At 49.9% G+C, this 17,180-nt stretch overlaps 1 protein-coding gene across 7 annotated transcripts in view; it reads left to right on the plus strand.

Annotated features, from left to right (window-relative positions):
- Positions 1-17,180, plus strand: part of WDR17 (WD repeat domain 17) — a 217,495-nt gene that overhangs the window by 115,726 nt on the left and 84,589 nt on the right. For all 7 annotated transcript variants that reach the window (XR_012232611.1, XM_073577634.1, XM_073577644.1 and 4 more), the window contains 2 exons: positions 281-445; positions 2,344-2,546. Coding sequence is in view for 6 of the 7 variants with exons in the window: in XM_073577634.1 (XP_073433735.1) it covers positions 281-445; positions 2,344-2,546 (368 nt within the window). In the remaining variant the exon portion in view is untranslated. The remainder of the gene's footprint in view (positions 1-280; positions 446-2,343; positions 2,547-17,180) is intronic.

Here is a 17,180-nt window from a genome sequence, read left to right on the forward strand (position 1 = left end):
GTACAGAGCTATTCTAAGGATAGGCCAATCTTTTTGTGCGCTCGGAAAACTCCTTTTAAGAAGACACAATTGCACCCTGTTTTAAGATGCATAAGTCTGTCCTGGTGAGATTCCCTCTCTAAAATGTATGTAAACTCCAAAGGTTTATGTTAGCTCGACCATTTCCATTACGCAGAACATACACCAAGGCTAGGATGGGGTAGACAGTAGATAGAAATGTATATAAGTGATGCTTATAGAAGCAGGAATAATGTCAAAATAAATGTTTTGTTTCTTTTAGAGATATGATTGCTACTGGCTGCGAGGACAAAAATGTCCGGGTGTATTACTTAGCCACAAGCTCTGATCAACCCCTGAAGGTTTTCACCGGACATACAGCCAAGGTTTTCCATGTGCGGTGGTCTCCTCTTAGAGAAGGGATTTTATGCAGTGGCTCAGACGATGGGTAGGCCGACACTTACAATTTTTTGACAATTTGCTAATGTATGTTTTCTATCTACTAGGAATTAGTATTGTGCTATAGTATTATTTTTCATTACTTTATCTTGTAAATCTGTATTACAATAAATACTTGAGTATAAGCCGAGGCACCTTATTTTACCTAAAAAAACAAAAATGGGAAAACTTATTGACTCAAATGTAAACCTGGTATGCATTGTCCCCTTATCCCCATCCTCGTATGCATGGCTCCTCATCCCTATCCTGGAATGCATTGTCTCCTCATCCCTTTCCTTGTATGCATAGCTCCCCATCCCTATCTTTGTATCTTTGTAGGCATGGCTCCATCCCCTTCCTTGTATGCATGGCTCCATCCCCACCTTTGTATGCATGGCTCCATCCCCATCCTTGTATGCATGGCTCCATCCCCATCCTTGTATGCATGGCTCCATCCCTATCCTTGTATGCATGGCTCCATCCCTATCCTTGTATGCATGGCTTCATCCCTATCCTTGTATGCATGGCTCCGTCCCTATCCTTGGATGCATGGCTCCGTCCCTATCCTTGGATGCATGGCTCCGTCCCTATCCTTGGATGCATGGCTCCGTCCCTATCCTTGGATGCATGGCTCCGTCCCTATCCTTTGATGCATGGCTCCGTCCCTATCCTTGGATGCATGGCTCCGTCCCAATCCTTGGATGCATGGCTCCGTCCCTATCCTTGGATGCATGGCTCCGTCCCTATCCTTGGATGCATGGCTCCGTCCCTATCTTTGGATGCATGGCTCTGTCCCCATCCGTGTATGCATGTCTCTGTCCCTATGCTTGGATGCATGGCTCCGTCCTTATCCTTGTATCCATGGCTCCAAAAACATAAAAAAATAAACCATTACACTTACCTTCCTGCACTCCCTTGCAGCGTCTTGTTCCGGTGCCAGCAGCTGCTTTACGCTTGTAAGCAGTGCATGACAGGGACGTCATGTGCTGCTCTAAAGCAGTGCATAGCTGCTGGAATACTCACCGCTCCCCTGCCAGAAATATGTGCATGAAGGGCAGTGAGTATTAAGTAGCTCGCACAAGGTCAGCCGCCGGGCGGTCGCATGTGCCGCTACTTACGAGAAATGAATATTGACCTCTCTCCACTCCCATGGGAGTGGAGAGAGATGAATGTTCATTTCTCTTAAGTAGCGGCATACGTGACTGCCCAGCAGCTGCAGGAGTCGGCTGCTGCAGCTGACACTGTGCACACTATTACAGAGAAATGAAAATTCATTGCCAGTGCAGTGAATATTCATTTCTGTTTAGCAGCAGACATAGGAGTTACCCGCAGCAGCCGACTCCTGCCTCCTGTAACCCACTGCTCCACCGCTGCCCCTCCCCCTCCATGTTCTGGACACCTCACTGGAGTATAAGCAGGAGATGGGGCATTTTCAGCATAAAAAAGTGCTGAAAAACTTGGCTTATACTCGACTATATACGGTTTCTCAAAAATGTCCTCTCTGCGATCTATAGCGTGTAGGTGATAAGGCTCTCAAACATGTTAGACTATCGTTGGCCGAACAAGACAATAGTGACGTTTTGGTCGATAGTCTTGTGTATTTGGGGGCTTCCGACTTGTCATCTCAGGGAAGATAAGGATCTGGCTTGTCCGATTTTGGATTGTCCGATCCATTTGTTCTCTAGGTGATAAGCCGCTTGCAGAAAAGTTATAGTCATAGAAGACACAGGAGCACTCAGCAGAGTGAGCGCTCCTGTGTACTGGAGAGACGGCTGAGGTAGCTGCCGGACTAACGATCGACCGAACCATCATTCCACCTACAGCTATCTAATGTGTATGGAGGGCTTTGCTAGTCTATATTTTTGGATTCGAAAATATGTAATTCTTACATTATAATATTTGTTACAGAACTGTACGTATCTGGGACTACACACAAGATGCTTGTATAAATGTTCTCAGCGGCCACTCTGCCCCAGTCCGGGGATTGATGTGGAATACAGAAATACCATACCTTCTAATATCTGGAAGCTGGGATTACACTATACGAGTATGGGACACCAGGGACGGAACTTGTTTGGACACTGTGTATGACCATGGGGCAGATGTATATGGTAAGTTGACTGTCTATTAATTATAGTTTAAAGGGGTTGTCCACTTGTCAGAGAACCGCTTCTCAATCACTATGTTTCTCACAGTAAAATAATAACATCTATACTCACCTCTGGTGCTGGCGTCGTTCCAGTCGTGTCAGCACTCACTCTTCCATGGCTCACATGACATTGTTATATCACGCGATCCTTGCAACCAATCAACTACTGCTTCACTCTCCTCTCCCTCACACAAATCAAACATCGGGGAATGTCAGATCCGCTCCCTCACTTTCTCCAGATGTCAGTTACATCCGAAGGCGACAGCAACGGAATTGAGTACAGCTGCTCATGTTTTAATTGAAGGAAACTTAGTGAAGGAGAAGGGGTTGTCCGAGTAGTGGACAAACCCTTTAATAATTGACCTGTGACATGGCTAATATGTCATTACCTTTTTTTTTTTTTTTTTTTGCAGTTTATAGACTTTCTATTTTCTTGATAATGATTCAAAGGGTTTTCCTACCAACAACAAATATTCAGGGTGCGGCCACCCACTTTCATGAAAATAGGGATCCCTTGTGTGAGTGGAGTCTTACTTAGGCGTGACCATTGCTTCATTCCCTGCATTGGTCACACATGCGCAATACCAATCCATTCACAGTGGACTTTGTAACCCCTATTCTCTGGACTATAGGAGGATTCCTGTAGTCAGACCCCCACCTATCCTGCGGTAACTTCTTTAAAATTACATAAACTAAACTGGGAATAAGTGAATAATTTGTATATTCCACTCAACTGATGTAAATATTAAATATACAAAATGAGAATTAGCTGGTTTCTGAGAACTTAAAAGGGGCTGTCACAGAAAAGTCATTGATGTCACATATCACTAGGTTCATTCAGTGAGAGGAAGAGGCCTGACCAATGTGAGAGAAGGGAGAGCAGCTTTGGAAATCCACTTTCACCTCCTATCGTCTCTGCTCAGCTTGTACTGCAGAACATAAGGCCACTTACACATGTTGAGTGTTTAGTCAGTATTTTTTCTCAATATTTGTAAGTCAAAACCAGGAATGGGTGATAAATACAGAAGTGGTGACATTTTTCTGTTTTACTTTACCTGTTTGAATTGGTGTGAGTTGCTGAATTGTGGATTGCTGAGTGCTTTTCTACCTGTTCAATTTTTTGGGCTTTCTTAACCTATTTTTTATCTCTACAGGATTAATCTCTTATTTTACTATCTGTGTGTTTAAGGGTTATCTATATTGCATTTAAATCTTGAGGTGTAGCTATTCACAAGGGGTTAATTTAGGGTGGGCTTTCATAATTAAGGGTTTATAAGAGGCATCTTGTTGAGGCTCAAGTCCTTTTGGAAGTGCACTGAGCATCAGGGTGGGTTGCTTGTGAAGGGGAAAAAAAAACTCTTTAAATCTTCTGCTCGAGCGGAGTGTGACCTGAGCGTAAGTGCGACCTGTGTTAAGTGTGTGACTTGTCATTCTGTGACTTTGGATTCAGGGAGTTTCCAAGGGAGGTAATACTGAATTGCTGTTATATTTTATTAATATTTTTTTTATTTATTTTTACTTATCTTTTCTGTCTGGTGCAATCCCCTTTAGGAATGTGCTCCACTATTGCCAATGCCATCAAGTGTACATTTTTCCGCATGTATGCAATCCTTGAACAGCCGGTCGAGGGTGCATACTGCTGTGCGAGATGTGAGCATGTTGTGCATTTGGAAATGTGCAAATGTGCAGCTGGCAACACTGAGATCCATAGACAATATGGAAAGGAGTCTTCTGCTCACTGAGCAGACGCTCAGTGGGATAGATGGGGGGGGGGATGCTAGGTGGGAGCTGCAGGACAGTGAAGCATCAAGCTGGGTGACAGTAAGAAGGCGGGGTAGAGGGAAGAGTGCCAGGGAGGCTAGTCCTGATCTCGCACAACCCCAATAAGTTTGCTAAGTTGGCAAATGAGGGGGATGTCAGTACAGGGGTAGCACTGCTGCAGCAAGGCATGTCCTCTGAAAACCGGAGGAGTGTCTGCTCCAGTAAGAGGGGAAATAGGAGAGCAGGGCAGGCCAGACAGGTTCTGGTAGTGGGGGACTCAATTATTAGGGGAACAGATAGGGCAATCTGTCACACAGACAGGGATCGTCAAACGGTGTGCTGCCTACCTGAGTCCGGCACATCGCTGATTGGGTTGACAGATTACTGGGAGGGGCTGGTGAGGACCCAGCAGTCATGGTGCATATTGGCACAAATGACAAAGTTAGAGGTAGGTGGAAGGTCCTTAAAGATGATTTCAGGGAATTAGGCTGCAAGCTTAAAGCAAGGACCTCCAAGGTGGTATTTTCTGAAATACTTCCTGTACCACGTGCCACGCCAGAGAGGCAACGGGAGATTAGGGAGGTTAATAAGTGTCTCAAGAATTGGTGTAGGAAGGAGGGGTTTGGATTTCTGGATAACTGGGCCGACTTCTCAGTTGGCTACAGGTTCTACGCTAGTGACGGGCTGCACCTCAATGGGGGAGGGTGCAGCTGTGCTGGGGGAGAAAATGGCTAGAAGGTTGGAGGAGTGTTTAAACTAGGGACGGGGGGAGGGTATTCATTTTATAGGAGGGGAAGACAGTGCAGATATAGACCTGGGCACAAATAATGAAATTGGGGGTGGGGTTAGAACAGTTAATAATTTCAGAAAGAATAGACGTACAGAGAGATACATAAAGTGCATGTATACTAATGCCAGAAGCCAGGGGCGGACCTACCGCCCGTGCAGCTGGTTCATTGCATCGGGGCCCCGGGGGAGAGGGGGCCCCTCCAGCCTCCAGCACCGCATGGCTAATTATTCATGCAAATTAGCCATGTGGACTTGTGGAGCATGAGCAGAGCCAGCAAGAAGGAGAGGAGATTAGCCCCCCTGCAGGAGGCAACGGGAGGGGTCTGACTCCTCCTGAGGCTGCGTGCCAGCGCGGCCCAGTGCAGAGGAGCCAGCCCTGAGGGCTGAGGTGAGAGATCATCAGAGTTCAGCCAGCAGCGTCAGTGCCGTGGGGGAAGAGAGGAGGGTAGACAGACTGTCTGACTGTCACTCACACTGCCTGCCCTGTGGCGCCGGCCAGACGGTGGCTGCAGTTCATCCGCAGGTCAGTGTGTGACTTCACATGTCTGTCTGAGTCTGTGTGGCCGTGCCCCTGCCCATAGCAGCAGCTCAGTCAGGAGGAATGTGCGGAGTGCAGACACTGTGATTGGAGAGTGGAGTGGACACAGTGTGGAATGGATCCTCTTGGTCTGGATTCTGGCCTGCCTGCAGAAGGTAAGAGTACCGGAGCTGAGCAGGACTGAGGGACTGGGACCGAAGAGGCAGGCATGATTTTGGGGGGCTCCTTGGGTGGGGGAGAAAACTGAAGCATTGCAGGCATGATTTTGGGGGACTCCGTCATGGGGGAGAACTGAAACATGATGACCTGGCTGTTCATGAATGGGGGGCCCCTGGCCTTGGGAGAAGCATGACCTGGCTGCTCATGAATGGGGGGGGCCCTGGCCTGGGGAGAAGCATGGCCTTGGCTGCTCATGAATGGGGGGGCCCCTGGGGAGAAGCATGGCTGCTCATGAATGGGGGGAGAGCCTGGCCTGGGGAGAAGCATGGCCTTGGCTGCTCATGAATAGGGGGGCCCCTCGGGAGAAGCATGGCTGCTCATGATTGGGGGGGCCCCTGGCGCCTGGGGAGAAGCATGGCCTGGCTGCTCATGAATGGGGGGGGGCCTGGCCTGGGGAGAAGCATGGCATTGGCTGCTCATGAATGGGGGGCCCCTGGGGAGAATCACGGCTGCTCATGAATGGGGGGGCCCTGGGGAGATGCTTGGCTGCTCATGAATGGGGGGGCCCTGGCCTGGGGAGAAGCATGGCTGCTCATGAATGGGGGGCCCCTGGCCTGGGGAGAAGCATGGCATTGGCTGCTCATGAATGGGGGGCCCCTGGGGAGAAGCATGGCTGCTCATGAATGGAGGGGCCCTGGGGGAGATGCTTGACTGCTCATGAATGGGGGGTCCCCTGGCCTGGGGAGGAGCATGGCCTCGCTGCTCATGAATGGGGGGGCCCCTGGCCTGGGGAGAAGCATGGCCTTGGCTGCTCATGAATGGGGGGGCCCTGGGTGAGATGCTTGGCTGCTCATGAATGTTGGGCCCCTGGGAGAGATGCCTGGCTGCTCATGAATGGGGCGGCTCATGGGGGGAGAAGAAAGTCCTGAATCAGGCAGCCCACATAGGGGGAGAAGCAGCGTAAACTGGGGGGGGCACATGGGGAGAAGCAGCATAAACTGGGGGTGCCACATAGGGCGAGAAGCACTATGCCAAAAGTAGACTGCATTTGGGGGAGAGCATTATGAAACAAAGGGAAATGGGGGTGCCTATATATATTACCTGGAGGCTGTCTTGGGCTATATATATTATATAGAGGCTATGCTGGGCTGTATATATTACCTGAAGGCTATGCTGGACTGTATCTATTACCTTAAAGCTATGCTGAACTGTATATATTACCTGGAGTGGAGGCTATGCTGGCCTGTATATATCACCTGGAGGCTGTGGTGGGCTGTATATATTACCTGAAGGCCATGCTGGACTGTATCTATTACCTTAAAGCTAAGCTGAACTGTATATATTAACTGGAGGCTTTGCTGGGCTGTATTATATATTTCTTGGAGTCTGTGCTGGGCGCTGTATATATTACCTGAAGGCTGTTGCTGTACTGTTTATATTAACTGGAGTCTGTGCTGGGCTGTATATATTAACTGTAGGCTGTGCTGGGCTGTATATATCACCTGGAAGCTGTGATGGGCTGTATATGTTACCTGAAGGCTGTGCTGGGCTGTATATATTAACTGAATGCTATGCTCGGCTGTATACCATATTTTATTTGGAGGCTGTGCTGGGCTGTATATATTAACAACTAGAGGCAATGCTGGGCTAGTGGGCTATATATGTTATTTGGAGGCTGCAACTGGCAAATAATAAATACAGCCCAGCAGCACCCTACGGATATTATATCCAGCCCTGCATAGCCTCAATATTAGATATACAGTACATTTGCCGTGGGAAAATCCGCAGCAAAAATTGACATTGTGTAGATTTTCCCACTCTAAAAAACGCAGCATATCCGCTGTATATTTTAGTGGCACCATGTAACGCGGATCTAGCACAACTGCACTTGCCGCGGCCGGCCACAGGCCCGATAGAGAATGAATGGGGCTTGCCGGATCGGTGCCACAAGTCACCTGTTAGGCGGCAGAGGTGCGGAAGTCTGCCGGATTTGCTGATTTGCTGCTAGTAGGGGGGGGGGGGCGAAAAATTTCTTGCACAGGGGCCCGCTACAGTCTGTGTCCGCCCTTGCCAGAAGCCTCGCCAACAAAATGAAGGAATTAGAATTAGTTTTGTTGGAGCATAATTTTGACATGGTGGGGATATCTGAGACATGGCTGGACGGTTAATTTACAGGGCTATAGGCTTTTCAGAAATGACCGTATGAATAAGTGATGGGGGGGGTGTTTATATGTAAAATCATCCTTAAAACCCATCCTGCGTGATAACATATGTGAATCTAATGAAAATGTGGGAGGGGAGGGAGAAAAAATAATAAATTACTGATAGGGGTTTGTTGAAAGTCTCCAAAATAATGGAAGCAATGGAGTATATCCTCGTAAAGCAAATAGATGAAGCTGCGACTCAAGGAGAAGTCATTATTATTAGGGACTTCAACTACCCTGAAATACATTGGGGAGTAGAAACCTGCAGTTCCAGCAAAGGTAATAGGTTTTTATTACCTTTTACAACATTTAGAGAATTAAAGCAAGTAGGTAGTGATGAGGCATTAAATAAATACAGAAGATTAAATAAATTCTGTAAAAAGCAAATCAAGACAGCAAAGATTGAGACAGAGAGACTCATTGCCAGAGAAAGTAAAAATAATCCCAAAACATTCTTTAACTACATAAATAGTAAGAAACTAAAAAATGATAGTGTTGGTCCCATTAAAAATAGTCTGGGTGAAATGGTGGATGAGGATGAGGAAATGACTTTTTCAACAGTATTCAAGAGTGATAAAAATTCTCCATTAAGGGTGTGTGCACCCGTAAGCGTTTTTTTTCGCGTTTAAGCGTTTTTACTGGCAAAACCGCTTAAAAACGCTTACAAGAAGCATCCCATTCATTTAATGAATTCTGCACTTTTTGTGCATATTGATGCGTTTTTTCCGCGAAAAAAACGCATCGCGGTAAAAAACACAGCATGCTCATTAATTTAGCGGAAAAATCCGCATTTCTAACTATATTCTATGAGACTGGGGATGCTCCGGAAAAAAACGCATAAAAAACACACAAAATACGCGTGGAAATCACGTTTCCTGGGATGGAGTCCGGTTTTTAGTCAGGAATTTTCTGCATACGTGGGTACATAGCCTAAAGGTCACCTGCTTAACCCAGCAGGAAGTACGGCGGTGTCTAAAAATCACTAAAATTGACAAATTCCTGGGTCCGGATGGGATACACCTCCAAGTACTGCAGGAATTAAATACAGTATGTGGTGTAGTGACCACTGTGTCCGCTAGTGGGTGCTGTGGGGGTGGTCCAGGACAGGCGTATAAGCATTTCCAGTGTCCTGATAGGAGTAGGATGCTGAATAATCATAATGTATCTCATGGTGGGTGGACTTGAGATGAAGACTTGTGTATGTGTTGATCAGCAGTGATACTGCTGAGGTTCCGTATCAATATCTTAGGGAAGTCTTCAGGTAGCTGGAGAGACGGGCGGAATCAGCTACCTACAAATCCACCCAGGGGTGTGTCTGAAAACGCTGGTAGTAAAAGACTGTGAGTGTGAAGGAGGACCTGTGATGAGGTCATAGCCATGTGACCCGGTGGGTGTGGCTACGAACCATATAAGGTGGCAAGGGTAGGTGACATGGGTGAAATGCTTGGGACCCGGTTGGTCCGTTGTGGAAGGTCCCGCTGGGAGATGGGGCTTCCTGCCTGACAGCACGTGAAGTGGCTGTGTGTAATGGCTGCCAGTATCTGAGAGTTCCCAGGGAATGAACGTCTGGAGTCTGAAGCAACCATGAGGTAGCCCTGACGGGGTGAGATAACTGTGAGGCTGAAGAGCCTGAGTACTGGACATTGCGTAACCTGTGTGACCACAGGGATAACAGAGGGAAGCTTTGTCATGAATGTTATGCTATGGATATGAACTTTATATTGCTGCTGTGGGTTTATGATGCCTGAATAAACCGCATGGACTGTTATGGTTTTATGGAAAATCCGTGCCGGGTCTGATTATTTGGCTGCCAAGCGAGTGTCCCCAACCTTGAATGACAGCGCTACCTTACAATTGGTGGAGAATGCTATGGGCAGTGTTGAAGCCTTGTTGCTAGGAGCAACGGAAGAAGACTGCAAAATTCGGTTGCTAAGGGCAACGGTTTCCAAAAGCAAATGGTGCAGTGCTGGCAACGCTGAGCCAGGAGGGCTGACTGTCTTTAAAGCTGTGTGATATACTGACCGGGGTCAGTGGAAAAGACTTATAGGATACCTCTGCAGTAGAGGGGTCCAAGAACCTGCGCGGCCAGCAGGTGATGGTCGTGAAAACCGTGTGATATGCTGACCGGGGTCAGAGAAAGAGACTGTGGATTGTGATAGGGTGCTTCTGTGGATATGAGGTACCCAAGGACCTGTGTGGCCGACACAGGTAGCGGACATGTGTTTGTGTTGTACTGACCTGGATCAGTGAGAAAGACTGTACCTGGAGGGTTCAGTGAGCAAGGTCCTGGAGGGTCAGTGTTGGGAGGTTCTGGGAGAAGAATCGGATCCCTGGAGCACGTGGTATGACCTTGGACCTGGTGAGGCGTAAGTGTTGGAAATTCTCAGGCGGAGACGGATGTCCTGAATAGCACCCGCCGAGCCCCTGGACCTGGTGAGGCCGGTGTGTTGGGAAACCCTGGGAGGAGGGTCGGCTCCCTGAATAGCACCCGGTGCGCCCTGTGTGTTGGACGGTGTGTGTTTTTTTTCTTTTCCCTTTCAAGTCAGCCTGCGGTGGCTCAGTGGGGGTCAAGAAGGTGACAAGCGGCTTGCTGTAACTCTGCGGGGTTACGAAGGGGACAGGCGGCTCCCTGTAACTCGACGGGGTTACAAAGGTGACACCAGCAGCTGTGTGTGAGCGGCAGCTGGTGGTATCGGAGATCGGTGACAGCAGGAGCTGTGGTGGTGCCAGCAAGGACTTGTGTGGTATTGTAAAAGACATAAACTGTTTTGTTGTGAACTGTGGTTAAGGAGACCTGTAGAAAGGACTTGGGGAAATCCCAAAAGGGGGCGGTGGCCCAAATCGGGGTGGTAGCCCAAAAGGGGGTGGAGTCCCAGAGGGGGGGCGGTGACCCATATCGGGGTGGTATCCCAAAAGGGGGTGGAGTCCCAGAGGGGGGACGGTGACCCAAATCGGGGTGGTAGCCCAAAAGGGGGTGGAGTCTCAGAGGGGGGCGGTGACCCAAATCGGGGTGGTCCAGAGAGGGGCCGGTGTGTCAAAAGAGGAACAGCAATGTTCGTGTATGACTTTTCCAGAATGTGGGATATTCTTTCCAGATAACGACGGGCCACAGGTGTGTACCGTAATGCTGCATCGAGAAGGAGTCTCGGGTCGGCTGGACTCAAAGAGTTAGGTGACTCTGACAGGAACTCCTCCCACTTTCTGTCTGGCCGAGAAAATGGTCCAGGTTCGCTGTAAACATGGGGTCACGGTGAACTATGCGGTAGACAGAGTAATGTTTGAGGGGTCCACAAGTGGTGAGTGCCAAGGTGGCGGGATACCACCTGACTTAGTGTATGCCTTGGAGAGGGGCCGGGACTTTATCGTGTTTGATGATATATGGCAGGAGGTTGCAGACGTTTCTACTGTTGGGCTAACAGATATTAAGACGGTGACGGCTCCTGATGTGGACAGGTCAGAGGTAGATGTGACCGAAGGAAGGGGTACGTCTGCCCAACGGACGGACCTGACGTCTCATGACAGGACTGACGTTGACCTGATTGATAAGACGGCTGAAGTATTCACACGGTTAGTGGGTAACTGCTGGAAAGATTACTCGACAGTTCGGGGTGACTCAGACTCTGGGGGTGACTGTGGCTCTGAGAGAGAAAGGGAGCACAGAATAGAAGAGCTAGAAAAAGAAGTCTCTGAGCTCAAAGGTCACTTGTCCACCTGGCAAAGCGTGAACAAGACCCTTAGGGAAGAGATGGAAGAACTCAGAGGAGTAGTAAAAGGTCTTCTGCGGGAGAAGAGCTTGGACGAAGATTTACAGCAGCCGGGCCCGAGTGATAACAAGACGGAACTGCCAGTATCCATCTTGGCAAAGGGTCGTGAAGAGAGAAAATCTCATGAAGTTTGTGAGCTAAGAACTGAAGAAGTCACCCGGTCGGGACAACTGTAGTGAGGGAAGTGTCCGTGGTAAAGCTAGAACCTTCTGTCCAGGAAGAGAGCAAGACTACGACCTTCAAATCTGTGATTGAAGTACCCGAAGACATGCAAGAAGCCTGTGCGGAGGAAGGAGTCCATGAGGCTTTCAAAGAAGCTGTCAAGGCGTGTAAGGTGCACTGGGCACCTGAGACTCGGCAGTTGGTGATAATATCAGCCAGGGAAGATACAGAAAACCGGGTAGCTGTCCTGAAAGAGATGCATTTGCAATGTCTCCACGCCAAACAGCTGGTCAGGCGGAGTAATATGAAAGCTGCTCGACGCCTAGAGTTAGCAAGGGAGGCTATGGATTGGCTGGGTTTGCGGAAAGATGTAATTACGGTACCCAAAAGTCTGATTGGGAGAATCATTGGAAGACTCGGGAAGGTAATGCAAGACCTTGTAAATATCTCCGGAGTGGTGAGGGTGAGGATCCCTCCTGATGATGAAGACAGGTATCCAGTGAAGATGGTAGGATTCCCATCATGGTGGTTGGTTCCGTGGAAAGCCTGAGAAACTTTCGGATGCTCTTGGAGTATCGAGTGGGATACCTGCAAGAGATTGAGCAGTTGAAGCTGGACCGTCAGCGGATCAATAAAGAGGTACGGAACACCAGGTGGCAGCCGCCTTCAACCCAAGATGTAAGGACCCGAAGGGTTTCTCCAAGTAGTGACATGGCAGATGGCCGAAGAATGTCAGCAAGTGGTAGTTAGACTGGCAGGACGAACCTGAGAGACCGTAGTTCCTGTGAGACGCTGAATGAGTCAGACTCAGGCCAGACCGTAGGATTGACTAAGACTTATGACCGCGCCAACCGGGGGAGCTGGTCGGGGAATGGAACAGACAAGGAGAGGAATGTGATGACTAAACAGTGTCTGATGACGCAGACAGACTGTGACTGGAGGGCCAAAGATCAAGGCCGATATTCTGACCGCTGGGGGCGGGGGAGGCCTAACGTAGGGATGAGGCCGTATGATGGATGGAGATGGTTCTCTCGACCTGTTGAGCAAGGTGTAATGAGTGCCCGGTCTCGAGATCCCGGGGTAATGTGTGTTCAACCCCACAAGTTTGAACAGAGGGAGGAGGTATGTGGTGTAGTGACCACTGTGTCCGCTAGGGGGCGCTGTGTGGGTGGTCCAGGACAGGCGTATAAGCATTTCCAGTGTCCTGATAGGAGTAGGATGCTGAATGATCGTAATGTATCTCAAGGTGGGTGGCCTTGAGATGAAGACTTGTGTATGTGTTGATCAGCAGTGATACTGCTGAGGTTCCGTATCAATGTCTTAGGGAAGTCTTCAGGTAGCTGGAGAGGGGCTAGACCAGCTACCTACAAATCCACCCAGGGGTGTGTCTGAAAACGCTGGTAGTAAAAGACTATGTGAGTGTGAAGGACCTGTAATGAGGTCATAGCCATGTGACCCGGTGGGTGTGGCTACGGACCATATAAAGTGGCCAGGGTAGGTCACATGGGTGAAATGCTTGGACCCGTTTGGTCCATTGTGGAAGGTCCCGCTGGGAGATGGGTCTACCTGCCTGACAGCAGGTGAAGTGGCTGTGTGTAATGGCTGCCAGTGTTACAGAACCACTCAGCACCCAGAATATGTTGTGCAGTTATATGTATATATAATAGGTTCCATGTGAGATGCATGTCCCTAATGTATCAGCAGTGTCCGCCCTCCCCCTACCTTTGTAATTCCCACAGTAAACATACGCAGGCTCCGGCCACCTGCTGCTTTTGTAATGCATGTCTGGCCTGATGCTTGTCTATTGGCCGGCCCTCTGTATCTGTGTGATATATTCTGTGTCCTGTGAGTAAAGTGTTGTGAGACTGGAAATACATGGAGAAGCAGTGATCTTTTATATGCGCCCATGCACTCAGAGGAATTCCAGCCAGCGTCCTTCATTCAGACTCCAGCCAACGCAGAGTGGACCTCCGAAAACACGGGGTGGTACTGAAAGAGGTACCCCAGCTTGGAAGACCCCGTTACACTGGTGGCAGCCAGCGGGATTTGATACCCCTTCTACAGGAGGAAAGGAATGAATGGAAAATAATTACCAGAAGTTAAAGAGGACTACATTAAAAGACCTGGTGGAAGCCCGAGGGTTGATCGCCAGCAACAAAACAAAAGCGGATTTGATAGCAGCCATCATGGAACACGACAGTGCAGCGCCCCCCAATGTGAATGTGGAGGAGACCGAATTCCAGAGGGAGGTAAAGAACAGACTGGCGTCATATGGCTCAAACCCTGCAGTAGAGATCATACGAGAGGTGATGGCTGATGTGCATACTGATCTGAAGGAAAAGATGGCCGAGCGGACCAGGATAGAGCTAGCCAAGATGGAGATGGCAGAGCGGACCAAAGTGGAGCTGGCCAAGATGGAGATGGCAGAGCGGAGAGAGGAGAGTCAGCGAGCAGGGGGAGCTCTGGCCTTCGACCAGGTACCTTCAACAGTAAGCCACAAAAAGATCCAGTACAATGCCTTCCGACAGTTGGGGGAGGCAGAGGAAGACATTGATGGCTTTCTGCAGGACTTTGAGCGGTAGTGTGCTCTTCATCAAGTAAAGCCGGAGGAACGGGTTCTGGCCAGCAAGCTGACAGGCCGGGCAGCGGACGCCTATCGCACGGTACCTGATGAGGACTGTATGGACTATGAGCGGATCAAAGAAGTGATCTTGGCCCGGTATGCGCTGACACCAGAGGCCTACCGCCAAAAGTTCCGCGGACTTATAAAACGCGTAACCGATACCCACGCTGAATGGGCCTGTAAATTACGGCGGTCACTGCTACAGTGGGTACAAGGGAGCCAAGCAACCACTAAGGAGGACGTCCTCCAGCTCTTCCTGTTAGAACGATTCTTTAATGGACTAAACCCCGAGACACAGGAATGGCTTCGGGACAGGCGGCCAACGACTCTTGAGGAAACCGCTCGTCTGGCCGATGAACATCATGATGCCAGGAGGCCGCAGTTGTCCGGATCAAAGGTGGTCACTAGGGGCCCGCCCATGAACCTGGAGGGCCCCAAACCACCGAAGATTGAAGGGGGACCAGCTAGAAACCCGGCCTACAACAGTCCCCCTGGGGTGCGATGCCACACCTGTCGTCAGCTGGGCCACCTGCAAAGACAATGTCCCAACCGGACTCAGCATACCCAGTGGCCAAAGGCGGGAACAGCTACCTTCAGCCGGGCTGCTGTACACTGCTACCAAGGCGAAGCTGACCCGGCATTGGGGGCTACGATTAACCAAGGGGTGGAAGAGATGGAGGAAGTGCTGCATGAAGTAGACCCCGTGCAGGCAGACCGGGCAGATAATCGACAACAGCATCGACAAGTCGTGTGGGTTTATGGGAAACGTATGCAGGGACTAAGAGATTCCGGGGCAACTTTGACCCTTGTGAAGCCTCATCTCGTCCGGGACCAAGAGAAGACAGACCGGACAGTGGCAGTCCGTGTAGCAGGGGGAGCCATACATCGACTACCCACTGCCAGGATTCACCTGAACTGGGGAGTCGGGGATGGCCTTGTTGAGGTCGGCTTGATGAAGGATTTGCCTGCAGACGTCTTGCTGGGAAATGACTTGGGGCCCATGGTGTCTGCATTCTCGGTGGCCCCTCTGGCTGAGACATATCCTGTGACCACCCGGAGACAAGCTCGAGCTGCGGAGGCAGAATCACACTCAGAGGCCCAGGTAAGACATTCCAGCCCTACACGTATTCCCATAGCCAGACATTTCTTGGGCCACCCCAGATGAATTTAAGAGGGAGTTACTTGAGGATCTTTCATTAGAGGGATATCGTGGGAAGGCACAGGAGGGGAGAGGAGTAATGGAAGGGTAACAGTTTGTATGGAAGCAGGGACTCCTCTACCGGATCACAGAGCAGCACCACACAGGGACGAGCCCCACTATAAAACAACAGCTGGTAGTTCCCAAGAAGTATAGGCAGGAGTTACTGCGAATCTCTCATGATATACCCTTGGCCGGGCACTTTGGCGTCAGTCGCACCAGGTATCGTCTGACACAAAACTTATTTTGGCCGGGGGGTAACCTATGATGTTCGTCAGTACTGCCAGACATGTGACAGTTGTCAGCGCATTGGCAAGAGGGGGGATCGATGCAAGGCCAGATTACGCTTCCTCCCCATTGTGGAGGAACCATTTAGCCGAGTAGCGGTCGATCTGATAGGGCCGTTAGCCAAACCCAGTCCGTCCGGGAAAAAGTATATATTGACAGTGGTAGATTATGCCACACGGTATCCAGAGGCGGTTGCGTTACCTAACATACTGGTAGAGACGGCCTGCTCCAGATTTTCTCACGGGTTGGATTTCCCCGGGAGATTATCTCGGACCAGGGTACCCAGTTTACAGCAGAGGTGACCAACCAACTGTGGAAGCTGTGCGGCGTAAAGTCCATTAGAAGCGCCCCGTACCACCCGCAAACCAATGGGTTGTGTGAACGCTTTAACGGGACATTAAAATAGCTCATTGGGACTTTTACCAGGACCTACAGGGACTGGGAGAAATTCTTGCCACACCTCCAGTTTGCCTATCGGGAGGTGTCCCTAGAATCCACGGGGTTCTCCCCGTTCGAGCTGGTATATGGGAGACGGGTAAGGGGACCCCTAGACTTAGTGCTGGAACACTGGGAAGGGGAGGGCCTCATAGAAGGGGTACCTATTGTACCCTATGTGCTGGAATTCCGGGACCGCCTACAGGAGCTGACCCAGGTTGTTCGTGAGAACCTGCAGGTGACACAGCGGCGCCAGCGCTTATGGTACGATCGGAGGGCCAGAGAGCGCACTTTGGAAATAGGACAGAAGGTCCTGGTGTTAGAGCCCACTAAGCAGAATAAGTTTCAAGCTGCATGGCAGGGGCCTTACCAGGTAGTGGGGAAAATAGCCGACACAACCTATAATGTCGCCGATTGTAACGACCCTAGGGTTATCCGCATGTTCCACGTGAATATGCTGAAGCCCTACCAGGAGCGCCCTGAAGAGGTAGTGGCCATCTGTGCACCTGAAGCAGAGGATTTAGCCAGACTTCCCTTGCCGGATGTCTGAGGGGAAAGGACTCAGTCTAAAACATGGGACCAGGTACACTTGGGCGAAGACCTAGGCCCCCGGGAGAGACAGCAGGCGGAGGCATTGTTGAGGCTGCGACAGAGGATGTTTTCAGAGAGACCGGG

Source organism: Dendrobates tinctorius, unplaced genomic scaffold, assembly GCF_039654945.1.
Source record: "Dendrobates tinctorius isolate UK_male_01 unplaced genomic scaffold, ASM3965494v1 ptg000008l, whole genome shotgun sequence".
Lineage (NCBI taxonomy): Eukaryota > Metazoa > Chordata > Amphibia > Anura > Dendrobatidae > Dendrobates > Dendrobates tinctorius.